General features: G+C 37.1%; 1 protein-coding gene across 1 annotated transcript in view; it reads right to left on the bottom strand.

The window, feature by feature from the left end:
- The window catches only part of ZFAT (zinc finger and AT-hook domain containing), a 95,532-nt gene that overhangs the window by 61,186 nt on the left and 19,492 nt on the right, over nucleotides 1–14,854 (bottom strand). Inside the window, exons 3-4 of the mRNA XM_063327579.1 lie at nucleotides 11,640–11,900; nucleotides 2,875–3,048 (exon numbers count right to left, since the gene is read on the bottom strand). Of these exons, the coding sequence (XP_063183649.1) occupies nucleotides 2,875–3,048; nucleotides 11,640–11,900 (435 nt within the window). The remainder of the gene's footprint in view (nucleotides 1–2,874; nucleotides 3,049–11,639; nucleotides 11,901–14,854) is intronic.

A 14,854-nucleotide genomic window follows, 5' to 3' on the forward strand; every position in this document is an offset into this window, starting at 1 on the left:
CAGAATGCTAACGCTTGCAGAAAGATGACTGAGTTTTGATAGTGCTTAAGCACTTCTAAGCTCTATTTCAACTTAATTTTACAGATGATCTAGCACAAAGAAAGCAAGGGAGAGGGGAGAAATGTTTTATCTACTTATATTCTTCAACAGCAGTCTATGGCAATAACTCACCTCTTCGGTGATAAATCTCCAGAAAAATGGAATAAAAGATTATGAATTATCTTTATAAAAGTTAGTTAGACCATGGAATTTAATGGGAAAAAATAGAAGGAAAAGCAATGAAAAATAAATTAAAACATAATTGTATTAAATGAAATATTTTTCCTTTGAGTCTTCAAAGAGTTAACCACTTATATACCTTCTAACCACGACACCTTCTATAATTTTCAAATTCTGGAAAGTAGGATGATAATTCGTAACTGTCTTAACAGCAATGCCTTTTCATTACATATATTCTAGCTGGGAACTTGAATGTAATGAGATTACTGATTATCAACCAAATAAATGAGAGGACCTTCAAAAATAGATGGAGGTTCACATTTGACTGTAAATCCCTTTGGTTCATTAGAGCCTTTTGAATGCAAAATGTACTACGCCAAATTAGTTCCAAAGCTGAAATTGTTTAATATTTTGAGTCACTCAAAAAGCACATTTAAAGAAAACTCCAACCTTTTTTTGTCCGCGGAAAAATTTTACTAGGTAGTAATGAAGGCAACAATCTCCTCTAGATCTTCATTTCCTCTCCTGCATGACATGCTTACTACATTTTCTTCATTATCTGTATTTACTATTATTTTTGTTTTCTAAGGAAATGGGTCTTTGATTGTGCTGTCCACCATGTCTATCCTTCCTCTCATGAAAATTGTTCTAGTCCTTGCTAGAAATGTAAAGGTCTCAAAGATAAAAATTCTTGTAAGTTTCATAAAATTTAGCACCTGTGGAGAGGAGACCCCAATTACAGCTACTCCCAAAAGCCCTGAGGAAGGGAGGATGTGTGTATAGATCCATAAATTAACATAGAATCATAGAATGGTTTGGGTTGGAAGCGACCTTAAAGATCATCTCGTTCCAACCCCCTGCCATGGGCAGGGACACCTCCCACTAGACCAGGCTGCTCAAAGCCCCATCCAGCCTGGCCTTGAACACCTCCAGGGATGGGGCAGCCACAGCTTCTCTGGGCAACCTGTTCCAGTGTCTCACCGCACTCACAGTAAAGAATTTCTTCCTAATATCTCATCATCTGTCCTCTTTCAGTTTAGAACTCTTACCCCTTGTCCTATCGCTCCGCTCCCTGATAAAGAGTCCCCCCCATCTCTCCTGTAGGGCCCCTGTAGGTACTGGAAGGCCACTATAAGTTCTCCCCGGAGCCTCCTCTTCTCCAGGCTGAACAACCCCAACTCTCTCAGCCTGTCCTCACAGCAGAGGTGCTCCAGCCTCTGATCACCTTCATGGCCCTCCTCTGGACCCGTTCCAACAGGTTCATGTCCTTCCTGTGTTGAGGATTCCAAAGTCCTCATCTACATGACCCCATTTACTAACTCCTACATGAGCCCCTTAACCAGCCATCACATGTTCCCCTTCGCCCAGATGAAGGAGTAGAGGACACGAGGGGAGCCTCACGTATGTCAGTGAAAGGAACGGGTACCAGGATGGGTGAGAAGCTACATGCAGTGGGAAAGAGACAAAAGGCGTGGGAGACACAGTGGGAAAATGGGTGTTTAGCAACAGCTAGGAAAGAGCCCAGGGTTCCATCACATGAGAGAAAGGGGCCTGGGTTTGTGAAACGGAACGGCGCAGACCTCAAAACACCCTGAAGCCAGGTTTCTACATTTCCAGTGCTCACTAGTCCTCTTCCACCTTCCCCCGTATTTCCAATATTCCAACACCAAATTTTTAACAGCTCAGTGTAAGTCCCAAACCCTGTGTGATGTTTCTCAAACAATAAATGTGAAGGTGTTTTTTACCTCCCTCCTAAGTACACAGGATATCCATAGGTGAGCTCATCCAGCGTCCTCTACCATCACAATTAGAAATGCATTTTAGCAAACAAAGCCCAAGCATATCACAGATCTCAATATCAAAAGACATTAAACACAGAAAATCCAGTTAGCTTCCAACCCCCAACAGTAAAATAAATATATGCATTCTAGCTGTTCTGAGAGATATAAGCAAAACAAATATTCAGAAGTGTTAGCAATAATGAAAAGGAGAACAATAAAGCTATAAAGCTGAAAATAATGCACAAAACTATTCAAAAGGGATTCTGTCAGTCAGGTGAGTAACTGGCTTATATAAACAGGCAAATGCAAGTCTAGTTTTAAAATAAATAGTTTGAATTATTCCAAAATCCTTTGATGAAAAGGCACTATAAAAATTTATGGATGAAGAATCCTTTAATCATTACATAGGAATTTTACTTGATTTTCAAATATGTATACCTATTTTCTGTCAAAGTACTTGTATGCATAAATATTAAGTTACATATATACTAAGCTGTTTGTGTTTTCATAATCAAATTTATCATAAATATACACACAAACCAGGAGACAAAATAAAGATATTGCAGGGGAAAAAAAAATCCTTTCCTTTTCCTTGGTCACTGATGTTTTTAGTTTCTTCTTTAAAATCATTCACAGACCAAAAATAACTGATATTAATGCAAATAACTGCACCCAGGTCAACCATTTGTCATATCTATGAAGATATGTGATGGTAGCTGACAGATGCAGAGATTCTGTATCAAGATAACCAACTACTACTAAATACTTTTCAGATAACAAATATCCTAAGCAGTTCAGTCTGAGACCAGTGACTATTTTATACAGTGTCAGCATGGACAAAACCAAATTTTATATAATCGGTGATTCTCATTACCTGGAATAGCTTCATGGGCTGTCAAAACCACACTTATAATAGGATTTTTAGCTCCTGAAACCTGTTCAGTCTCCTTCGTTGATGGAGTTTTCTCTGTTTTCTGGACTCTCGGCCTCTTTGGAGTTTTTTCTCGCTCATCTTCCTTCCTGTCAAGGTCAACGTCAGAATCATTACCTAAAGAGCAAACATCAAAAAGAATGTAACTACGTACAAAAGAAATGCAGGTGACACAGTCACTAACACTACAAGGAAGAATTGGGAGAAAATTAATGCTACTGTAGAAAGTAATACACGTTATCAAAACAAGACATGCTACATGAGTCCCTAAAGGGGAACTTTTTTCCTCTGTTTAATAAAACTAGTGTGATACTTACACCAATAGAGAAAATAGACAAAATAAAGAAAAATTCAAAATCTAAACAAGGAATCTCAAAAATATTTGTGTTTCTAAATTATCTTGACATTATTACAGATTTTTGAGGAAATTCTATAACTGTTGTTGAATTTCTTACGATTTCACCGTTGATGAACAAATTATTTGTCTCCTTTCCATATGTAACTGTTACGATGACTTTAGGATTATTTCTGCTAGTACTAGATTTGTTATCCATCTTATTTAATGGGAAGTCTTCCAACAGCCTCTCTGGATAAGGCTTTTTTTACCCACTGCCACTCTGAATTGATAGGCAGAAACATACGTTTCTTTTTCAATGTAGATTCAAGAAGAATTAAGGTTCAAAACTGTTCTTTGGTTCAACCCAGCTCCTGACACGTAACTCCTCATTTCGAAGACGTGCATTTCTAAATCATCCCCTATCTGTTGCTGTTAGAATGTCTTCAGTCTCTTAAATTGGATAACGTTTGGACCTGCTAAATAGAAAGCAACGCAATAGTTGTATTCAAAGCACAAATCTGAAATAAGAATGAATAATTAGTAATCAGCTAAGTTGTTCCTTGAAGCTATTTCTTCCTTAAAGCAAATGAGGAACTCCTTACTGAAATTCTAAAAACAAAACAAAAAAAAACCCAGAACTTATACATAAAGAATTAGCAGCATAAAGAATAAAAACAGAGGGTTGCAAGTTAATATCCACAAAATTTCTTTATATTTGATGAAGTGGTGGAAAATGCAGGCCAGAGAAAACATTCTTGAAAAATTAAGGCATTATGCAAATTTTCCAGAGGTAATGAGTAAGGAAAGCAAAAACTGATTGAAGAAAATTAAAAATGAATCCAGTGAATTTTGGATTTTTTTATTTCTGAATACAAAGCAGCTGACACAATCTCCAGAGTAAGTCATTCAATGTAAATTCATAATGTGCTCTAGCTGCTCTATTGAGAAACAATACATAAATAAAAACCAGTAACAGCAAAGCTGTAGTGTGTCTAGAGTTGTTTACGACATGCAAACAGCAGAAGCAGTGGAAAGTAGTGTTACATGGAAATGGCTATGGTTTAATTTCAATAATATCTTGTTAACATCCAGAGATTCAAAAAAAATCTGTCTCCCATGGTCTTACCTTAATGGAACAAGGGGTTAAAGAGTGCTGGCTGAGCCTTAAAAAAATGAAGGGCAGAAGCACAAACTAAAGTAGCGGAGTTAGGACTGATCGTGTAACTAGCACCTGGATAAACTGCAAGCTCTTTAGTAGATACAAAACCAGAAGGAAACAAAGCATGTAGGAATTAGTTTGGATTTCTCAGACATACTGAGACAGAAACATGTACACTGACAACCGTTAACGACTTGATGCTAATCTGTACATCTGACATTCATATTTACAATACCTAGAATGAGTAACAACCACACAGCAAACGGGAATTCAAACACAGCTAGCAAGAGTTAGCAAGCCATCTTTCTATGGAGTCACATTAGCAATGTTTTTGCCCCATTTTCTAGTTTCTAAATTATAGAAAATGATCATAGAATCGTAGAATGGTTCGGGTTGGAAGGGACCTTCAAGATCATCTAGTTCCAAGCCCCTGCCATAGGCAGGGACACCTCCCACTATAAAGCAGGCTGCTCAAAGCCTCGATGATGCTCTGTGCCTTGAGAGCCCCCTGCTTCTCAGTGCCAGCTAATGATTTCTTCAATTTCATTAGATAAATTCCTTGACATATGCTTCTTCTCAACTACCTTTTCCTCTGTTGATTTCTATGATTTTGGAAAATATTGCTGCTTTTTATCTATAAAGGGTCTCATTATGTCCCCATTTAACTCCTTGATATAGTTGTAAATTATTGATTGATACTGAAACCAAGTAATTCTAACACCAGCGTTTCACAGCAACACTTCAAAGGGATATTTTAATATAAAGAAATATCCCCTTCGACCAGAAACTGCCTGTGCAGTGTTTTCTTTTGGAGGGATGAATGGGAGTGGGAGGAAACAAACACTTTTTTCCACATTTCATTTATGAAACAGCCTCCGTTAGTTTATTATCAATAATAAAATGAATTGTCACAAAGTTCACAGCAGGACCAGGCAACCAACAGAACCAAGTCTTCTCATAAAGAATCAGCATACACAAAGAATGTAAACTGCTTATTAAACTGTGTTTTCGCGAGGCTATTTCACATACTGTTAAACAAAAAATACAGAAATTAATTCCCATCCACTGCTTTCGTTCAGTGGATACTAAGAGTTAGTGATAGTTGAGGGGGAAAAAAAAGATATGATATACCTGTGGAGAAAACTCAAAGTCATTTTTCAGCATGTTTTAGCTAACAAAATTCCAGACCCATAGATGGAACGGAAAGCTGTGATTAGGACAACTGAATTTTCCTCATTTTGCTTGGGATCGCGTAATGAACTCCTAGCAGAGCTATGAACAGAATCCAAGCACCACACTCCTGAATCCTCATTTGTAAGCATTACAAAGTAAGAGTTTGTCGATGTGATGAGAGAATAAAGTGGTCGAAACTAAGAGACAAAGACATTTTATTGCCTTTTCATGATTTTCATGTTAACCTGCAACTCTATTCACTTTTGAATATTGGAATTCTACTAAAAAATAGAAAAGGAAGAAAAGAACGAGCCAGAGTTGAGTTTGTTAGTGATACAAATAATGAATAACTAACTGCTATTACCACAGCAACAAGCTAACAAATGTTCCATGATGTTTTTCTTTCCTAACGCGCTACTTGACCACTCTAGAGAGAGATCAAGTTCTGATGCTTAAACATTAAAATTTATTCACTAATCTGACACATGTCTATGGCGGTAGCCCCATTCTTCCCCTTTCTGAGAGGAACAAGCATCTTCCAGAAGCGATTTGCTGATAAGGAGCTGGGGCTGCACGAGTTGCCAATACTTTTTGATACAAACATAACTACTCCATAGTTTGTGGCTGAAAGAGACTTAAAAAAAAATCAAAATCCAACACTCTCCATCAAATCACCAAACAAAAAAAAAAAAAAAAAAATCTTAACTCTTGATGACATCTGCTTTGTTCCTGGACTCTATCCACACCAAAAAAAAACTGAACTAGAAGGTGTGCCTTAGGAAAGAATTAAGATGGAGACAAAAGCATGTTTTAATGAAAAACAACAGCTTAAATTTTGACCACAGGGCTCAAGTTGCCTTTCCATAACATGGGACTATCTCATCAGTAATTAGTTATCTTCCTGGAAAAAATGACTTAAGTGTTACCATTATGGATTAAAGTAAAAATAAGTGTTTTGACTTAGGACAATCCACCTGTATAATAAAACAATTCTTGTGTTATGAAGGAACACCTGTAAGTGATTTTAAGATGATTTACAAGAAAATCGAGTATATGCAACTTAGAATAGCTAAGTAAAGTTTCTCCAAGCACTAAGAGTCTTTGCTGGCTCTTAAACAGATTTATTAAGACAAACTGCTTCACTCGGCATCTCCCTTGCTAAGCAGTCAGCTTAGCTCTTTGTCAGCTGGCACTTCCATCCAACGGACAGATAAACTCACCTCTCCTATCTACTGACTGGCATTTTAACTGCCTGTTTCTGTTTATGCAAGAAATACAATGCCGTGCCTGTGCCTTCTAACATGTTTAAGAAATGGTCATGTTTGTGTTGATGAGCAAAGCTACTGTCAGCTCTGAACGAATCACTGCTTTCAGAGTCCCGTCGAACTAGATTGTTCCTCTGTCCCATGATTCTATTTCAGTCGTTAATTGAAGGTACTGCTCTCTGCATTCGTAATTGGACGAATGACATTTTGTGGGCACAGATACACATCCCTAATTGCCATGTTTTTAAACTACTCTTCATTCAAATTACTTCTTATCCCCTACAAGATGCTGGTATTTCATAGTAGGAAGACAGTATCTTGGAAAAAAATAAGTAAACTGGCCATTCAAAATGAACACATGCAATTGCTTCTCCTGCAGAGACTGTCATTCTACTTGCAAAAAGAATTAATTTAAATTAGAACCAAGTTGATGGAAAAAACATTTAAAGCTAAGGCCAAAGTACCATCTTTAAGAATTATGCAGGCTCCTAATTCACTAGGAATTAACGGCTCACTGCAGAGAAGAGAATCTGGGCTGTCCACTGCTGTAATCCGTCATCCACCCAAATCCTGTTCCCCAGCATCTCTTCCACATGGCAGAGATTCAGGTTTGCAGCAGTGTGGGAGAGGGATGCTGGTTAAAATAACTACCTGTTGTCTGTATCTCAAAACCAGCGAGATTAGAGGCAGCTGCTGGGCAACTGATCCAATCCAGCAACAGCCAAAATCCCCAAGCCCAGCCCAGCCCAGCGGTGGGGGTCGAAGCGGCTCTGCTTTCTGGCCGGGAGCGACACAGTGAAGACATGTGACTGCTCAGGAAGATTCTCAACTCTTCTAAGATGGATGATAGAACCTCCAACCAGTCAGATCCAATCCATTCGCCAAACCCTTAAATGTGGTTGAACCAAATAAAAACAGAAATAGGCGTACACACAGCTCTGCTTAAATCACAGCAACTTTCTTAGGTAAATAAGCCCTCTATTAAAAAAAATATAAATACTTACTAAGCATGTATACGGGGGACTTGTAAGCACAACGGACATTTTTTAATTCCAGGCAAAAAAATTAATACACTTCTTTCTTGCTGTTTTACTGAATGGACCCGGAAGGTGAAGGCAATCATTATGCATGAAAGGATTAAATTAGATGCACAGAGGATGCCAGTAACCAGTAAGGCTTGGTGACACCTGAAAGAGTGGGAGAACTATCAATGAGACGCTGACCTCCGAGAGGCCAGTGTGGCTCACTAAGCACGGCAGCAAACAGCAGCGGAGGCCTGTTACATCCACCAATCATTCCTCTCACCAGTGCATACTACAGTTTCACTACGGTTTTATAGTGATTTATTCATTGTAATTTTAAACGTCCAGTATGATAAGGATTTCAATACCTCCCCTGTGGATCTATAAAAGCAAAACATTTTATTACTTGGAAACCTTTCCTAATATTTCAACTGCAGCTCAATACCTGTATTAAGTTTCTCTCAATAAAGAGTATCATGCAGAATATCAATATATACCTTTTCAATATTTATATGTTTAGCATATTTTAGCAACAGCTATGAGGTTAGTGTGTAATCAGCACTATTCTGGTCACAAATCTAAAACACCACATCACATGAGCTGCTATGAAGAAAATTAACTCCATCCCTGCCAGACCCAGTGCAAAGTGAAAACATACTTGATTATTCAAGCTGCAGCAGGGTAGGTTTAGACTGGACATTAGGAAAAAATTCTTCCCAGAAAGAGTGGTCAGACACTGGAATAGGCTGCCCAGGGAGGTGGTGGAGTCACCATCCCTGAATGTGTTTACGACTCGTTTAGATGTGGTGTTAGGGGATATGGTGTAGGGGAGAACTTTGCAGAGTGGGGTTGATGGTTGGACTCGATGATCCCAAGGCTCTTTTCCAACCTAAATGATTCTATGATTAATCAGATGTCCATGCAGTGCTAAACATTGCAAGAAATGGTCCTCCATCTCGAAAAAGTTACAGCAGAGTTGTTGAGAAAACTAAGACTGACCAGATGCATAAGCAATTCCCACATAGTCTAGTTCATCTGTCACTTAAGACTCAAACAGGATAAGAATAATCTGAACACAAATATGAAGATTTCTAAATTATGAACCTTATGCAAGAGGTTACACAGAATTATTATTCCCCATTTCCCATAATTATAAAGTAACATGGCACCCAGTAAAATGAGCAACATCAGGTTAAAGAAACAAGCAGAAGTACCACTGTTTCACAATGTAATAATGCCCTTAAACTCATTAACACAGAACATATTGAAAACTAGAAAACCAGACAGCTTTGTAACCCACTTAGATGAATTAATGAGTTTAACAACTTTCAGTTGCCAATGATATGGGTGAAACCTCTAGTTCAGGGACTCTGTCAACTCTCACCAAAAATCTTGATGCATTGGGGTATTTTTTTTAATTTTTGAATTATTAAAAAGTTTTCATGAAGTTACATGAACAGATGAAAATACTTTTATAATTTCATTATGTGCTTGCCTTTTCAACTTTAGACTTTTGTGTTCACATTTAGAAGGTTCACATACCATCCTCAAAACTTTCTTCATAATGAAAATTGATTCTGATATAAATATCAGATTTATAAATAAATGGTCTGCATATATAAATAAATGGTCTGTATGGGAGTTGGACTTGATGATCCTTTCGGGTCCCTTCCAACTCAAGATATCCTATGATTCTATGATAACAATTCGGCTCCGAGAGCTCAAATTTTAAAGATCATGTTTTCTGAGCCAGTACAGCAACACAAGTATGACAAACAATCCTACGCACAGACCAGATTGTTCTTGTCCACTTCTCAGGAAGTTTTGAGCTACTCAATGTAATCACATTTTCTTAAAGGATTATAATAATACACATACTACTTTCATCTACATATTCAGAAACTGAAAAGTTGTCCCACAGCAGTTCATATGGTCAAGCCAGAAGTGAGAAGTTTTGCTGTGATGGGACAGTGATCAGTAGATGGCTGAAGACTGAATTTCCCAGATGTATTCCAAGGAAGAATTATCCCTTCAGGGTAAAAAACAGACCCCAATACCTTCACAGCTTGCAGACAAGGTAGGGAGCTTTGGGCTAGAGACTGGAAGCTCCTGTTATTTGCTGCTCAAGAATGACACGTTGCTTGATTGGTTTGTTTTTGCCAGAGAATAAATAAAAAAATGTTTCATCTGCCCGAAATTGAGGCTATTTTCCTTTTAAAGAAGGAAAAGGATGAGCAATTTACTTAGAAAAACCTGCCAGTGTGTTTTGTAGCAAAACAGATCAAGATAAGATGATTCAGGAGCTCTAATGAGCTAACAGGTCAGGAACAGTTAATTTGAATTTAAACTCTGATCTGAGATTTTATTTTAAAAGAACATTAGAAAAGGCAACATTGCTGAAATAATGCAAATATTAACATCGTTCCTAGCACACACAAACTGCAAAGGGCATGGATGCTTGTGACGTCAGAGGTGAGACAGCTGGAGTAAAAGTCACTATGTTTAGTTGAAAAGTCCTACCACCGATCAGAATTAAAAAAATAACCAGGTACTTTATCAAAGCAAGAGTTTCTGTGCTCTGTTAACGTATTCTAAGCCCATTTTAATTAATCTTTGCTACAGAAGTTAAACTCTACATCTCACTGAACGTAGAACAGTCATACAAGTTGTATATCATAATAACAGACTGGACACAAAACGGTATAGAAAACTGGAGAAAAATCAATGGCGAATTTTGTCGACAAGTAGAATCAACAGAATATCACGCAAAGCAACTATTGCAAAAGAAAAAACCTAATTTTAACGCAAACACAAGACTCATATAAAGTTAGATAACTGGGACAAAAGTATTACTTTGACTGTATGTGACATTCATCTTCGAGCAAACTTAAATAGGCAGTTGGACTAGATGACTGTTGCAGGTCCCTCCAACCTAACCTAACCTAACCTATATGAATATTCACTGTTATCTTTTTAAAAAGGCTTCCTAGAGGGGTGGTCAATGCCCCAAGCCTGTCAGTGTTAAAGAAGCATTTAGACAATGCCTTTAGTAATATGCTTTAGCTTTTGGTGAGCCCTAAAGTGGTCAGGCAGCTGGACTCATTATAGGTCCCTTCCAACTTAAAATACTCTATTCTGTTCTGCTCTATTCCGTTCTAAAACTTTGAGAGGCTGAATATATTCAAATTGATCTTAAAACTAAATTTAAACAATGAACACTGATACTCCAAAGACAGTCAATGACATATAGTTTTGTAAAACAGAGAGGTGAGTGTGGCATTATTTTTTATATAGTACAAGCAGACACCTGGAAAAGCAGTCTTTAAATCTATGAAAAGAACAGGATAGAATTCAGGTTTCCCAAGTTACAGGATAGAAACACCTCTACAGGATCATCCTTCCCCACCTATGTGTGATACTTACCTACATGGCCCACATCGCTTCTCACTGGAGAACTGTAATCCTCTTTGTGAGAAACAGAACAGTTGCTTATGCAAAATAAGCATCTCAAGGAGTTCAAGACAATCATTAGTGCAATAAACATTTTGACCTTTTTTGTAAAAAATTAAAATACCTTGCCTGACTTCATTCTCTGTTTTGCTTCAAGATGCTTTTTATGTTAGAAGAAACAGATAGTTCCATTCAATTTAAAATTAACACTGCGGATCAGGAGTTGCTACCAATCAGATCACAGGATGGAAACACACTATTTCACAACATGCTTAAGGTATTTTTGTTGCGTGTTTTCTTACCTCCATCTCCTTCTTCTTCTCCTTCATTTAAAACAATAATGCAGATATGTTTCCTCAGCTGACGTGTGTTGGAGAACTTCCGATTGCATTTCCTACATTCCAAGCTGCCTGGTGAGACTTCAGACAGTTCTGAACTTTCTTCTGGCCCGGGTGGAGCTTCTTCGCTTGGAACGGGATTATTTTCTGCTGCATCTTCATCCACGCAAAACTTCTTAGTAGACCCTTTTGGTCTGCCCCTTTTCCTCTTCACTACAAGAAGCTCTAGAAAAGAAAGTTTAAGTTAAAAAGAAGCTATAATTAAATTCCACAGCTGATTATCTAATATCCATCTGAACTTCAAAAAATAGGAATACTAAATTAAGTTTGAGATTAAAAGCTTAAAAAAATGCTAGCTTCACGCAAACTTATGTTTAAGAAATGGTATTTGTTGGCATTTCTGCTAGCTGCAAAGCAATAACATTTGTGTTACTGAGATCGGTAAATGTCAAAGTGCCAAAGTTTTACAGAAATTACACTGCAAGCACTCTTTTAGACTGTTGTATAACTGTATCAGCCTGCATGTTCTACACAGTTGCCCTGCTGTGTTCTGACATTCTACATAAAGCCTTTTTAATTTAAATCACTCTCAAAGAAATTGCTTAAGTACAGACTTGTATTCAGAGAAAAAACAGTTTACGTTTTAAAACCAAAAGTTCATTGTCCTTTCAACAAACTGAACTGTTACTCTCTAATATTTCCCATGCTTGTTCATTGTTAGCACTTTCTAGCCAAAAGTTGGTATAAAAACTTGTTGGCAACAAATACATTTCAGAAGTCATGCAAAAAATGTTTCCTTTCCTTAAATTTCCTTAATTATTCCTTTCAAATAATTAAAATCAGAAGTAATCCACAATTCTCAATATACACAACATAACTTTACATTTCCATATTTTTGTAGAGGAAACGTAGATAAAATCAGTGAGATGTTCCACATAGTGATCCAGTAATTTTAGGAGATTTCAGCCTCGCTACAAGTTACTTCCATCTAATAGTTTAATACAATGAAAAGAATCAGTCTCTAGCAGTCTCTGTCTTTCCGGTTAACACAGGGGTGCTTGCCGGGGTTTTTTATTTCTTTATACTGTGCTTCTTAAGAAATTACCCATTGTTATTGTATATGTTTTAGTTATTTACATTGAAGCTGCTCTTCTGCAAGAAACTAGCAGTTCACAAACAGTAAAGCATGGTAGCATTTAAACGATCTTTTACAGTCTGAGCAGACATCTGGTGAAGTCCCAGATCCACTCTGCGTATCTGCATAAGTTCTGAGAAGGAAAAATTGGGGTGCATCTAGAAGAGCTTGCCCGATGGCGTGTGGAGAAACAGGACACAGCCAGGCTTCTTCCAGGCTTCTGGGATTAATTTTATCTAATGTTAGACACTCGAGGTCTCAATTTAGTTAATGTTTGTCTTCTATACTGAAGGAACAGATAAACTACTCTCCAGAGTGCAGTTCAGATCACATAAGGCTTGAATCACCTCTGGATCCCACAGTGACCAAGTTCCCTGTTTAAGAACCTTCAGTCGTGTGCAGTGAATTCCAGCTCTGAGAATTAAAAGGTAGAAGAGCTTGATATGGTTGTCGTAATTGCAAAAAAAGCCCCAGAGTATAATGTGCATTAAAATGCGCGAAGTGAAACGGAACTGGTATGAAGCACCTGTCAGCCGCCGTCTTTATAATATCATAAAGAAAGACAATGGACTGGCACATACTGAAATTTTTTAAATAATTCTGGTCTTTGTGCTCAGAAAAAAACAAGGAAATGTAAATCTTGTGCATGTTTCATCTTATGATAGTCATAGCAAAGAGGTCCCTTTAAGTTTTCTTACATTAAAATATTTCCAAATCTTGAGACCTGTGCAGAAATAAAATTATTCTCCTCAGAATTTCATACTTTTACTGTTGCTTTGGGGTTTTTTTGCATAGCACAAATGAGAGAAGTATGAAATATGCCTTCTGTGTTAAAAGAGAGAAATGTCCAGTAATTAAGCAACTGCTGCAGTTTCAAAAGATTGAAAATATCTTGAGATTATTCAAGGTAAAACAGACTGGCAGTACTACACATAAATCGTGCCTCTTATGAGAAACTTACATTTCTATTGCTCTTATTCCAGAAACTTTCACCAAAACCAGAATATATCAAGAACAAAGATTGATTAAGAACTGTCTAAAGCTTTTTATCAATTATTCATCAAGCCAATAGCCTACATTCTGCCTGATAAATTGAGAGTGACAATGTAAAAGTCTGAAAAAACATGAAAGGAGAGAATATTAATTAAAAAAAAACACAAAAGGAGAAATTTTCAAGTACATGGGCCAAAAGACTTTACTAAATTGGTGGACTTAGAGCATATGGAAAAATAAATGACCTTAAGGGAAGATGTTGTATGAGAACAGGAGGTGGTGGCAGCACCTTATTCAAAATCTGTTCAGAATTTCCCTTAAGTATTCCAGACGGACAAAACCCCACATACAGAGACCATAGCTTTGAATTAATCACATAATTGGTATCAAGTGAAAAAGAAAGCATTCTGTCTTGTTATAGGAGCTTAAATATAATGTAAAAAGAATACGAAAAGCCTCGTTATAAACAGGAAAAAGAAAACACTTTCACATAACTTTTGCAACCCTCCATCAGCAACATTATGAATTTCTGTGCTACTGCACTCCAGTGAAAGTAGTTTTGTCAATTATCAGCCAAAAAGAGAAGGATTATTTCAATGCTCTCAAAACATCTCTTTGCTACCATTCATGTAATTTTGATAACCATCAATTGCAGCAATCAGTATTCGGTGCCTTGAGCTAAAGAAATAAACATGCAATTAAAACAAGCACACAAATAACATTTATCTTCATGTCAACCTCTAAGAAGGTCACAGTTTGCCAAAGTGTCAAACACAGTATGAGGAATACAGATGTGGATCAGGTTACTATAAAATAATTAAATCCCAGGATTTGAAAAGTGAATGCAACCACCATATTCTCCGTGTATAATATTCTTTTCTTTCTTTTACAATCTTTTTACATCAGATTACCCAACTTGTTATCCGAAAGGAAATGACGCAGAATCAGGTAAAAGAGCTTCTTCTCAACTGTTTTAACGCAAACTTAAAGAAAAAGAGAACAGTATGTTCACATCAAGACAGAAATGGAACAAGATCTCGTATGCAAGCGG

Source organism: Chroicocephalus ridibundus, chromosome 2 (assembly GCF_963924245.1).
Source record: "Chroicocephalus ridibundus chromosome 2, bChrRid1.1, whole genome shotgun sequence".
Lineage (NCBI taxonomy): Eukaryota > Metazoa > Chordata > Aves > Charadriiformes > Laridae > Chroicocephalus > Chroicocephalus ridibundus.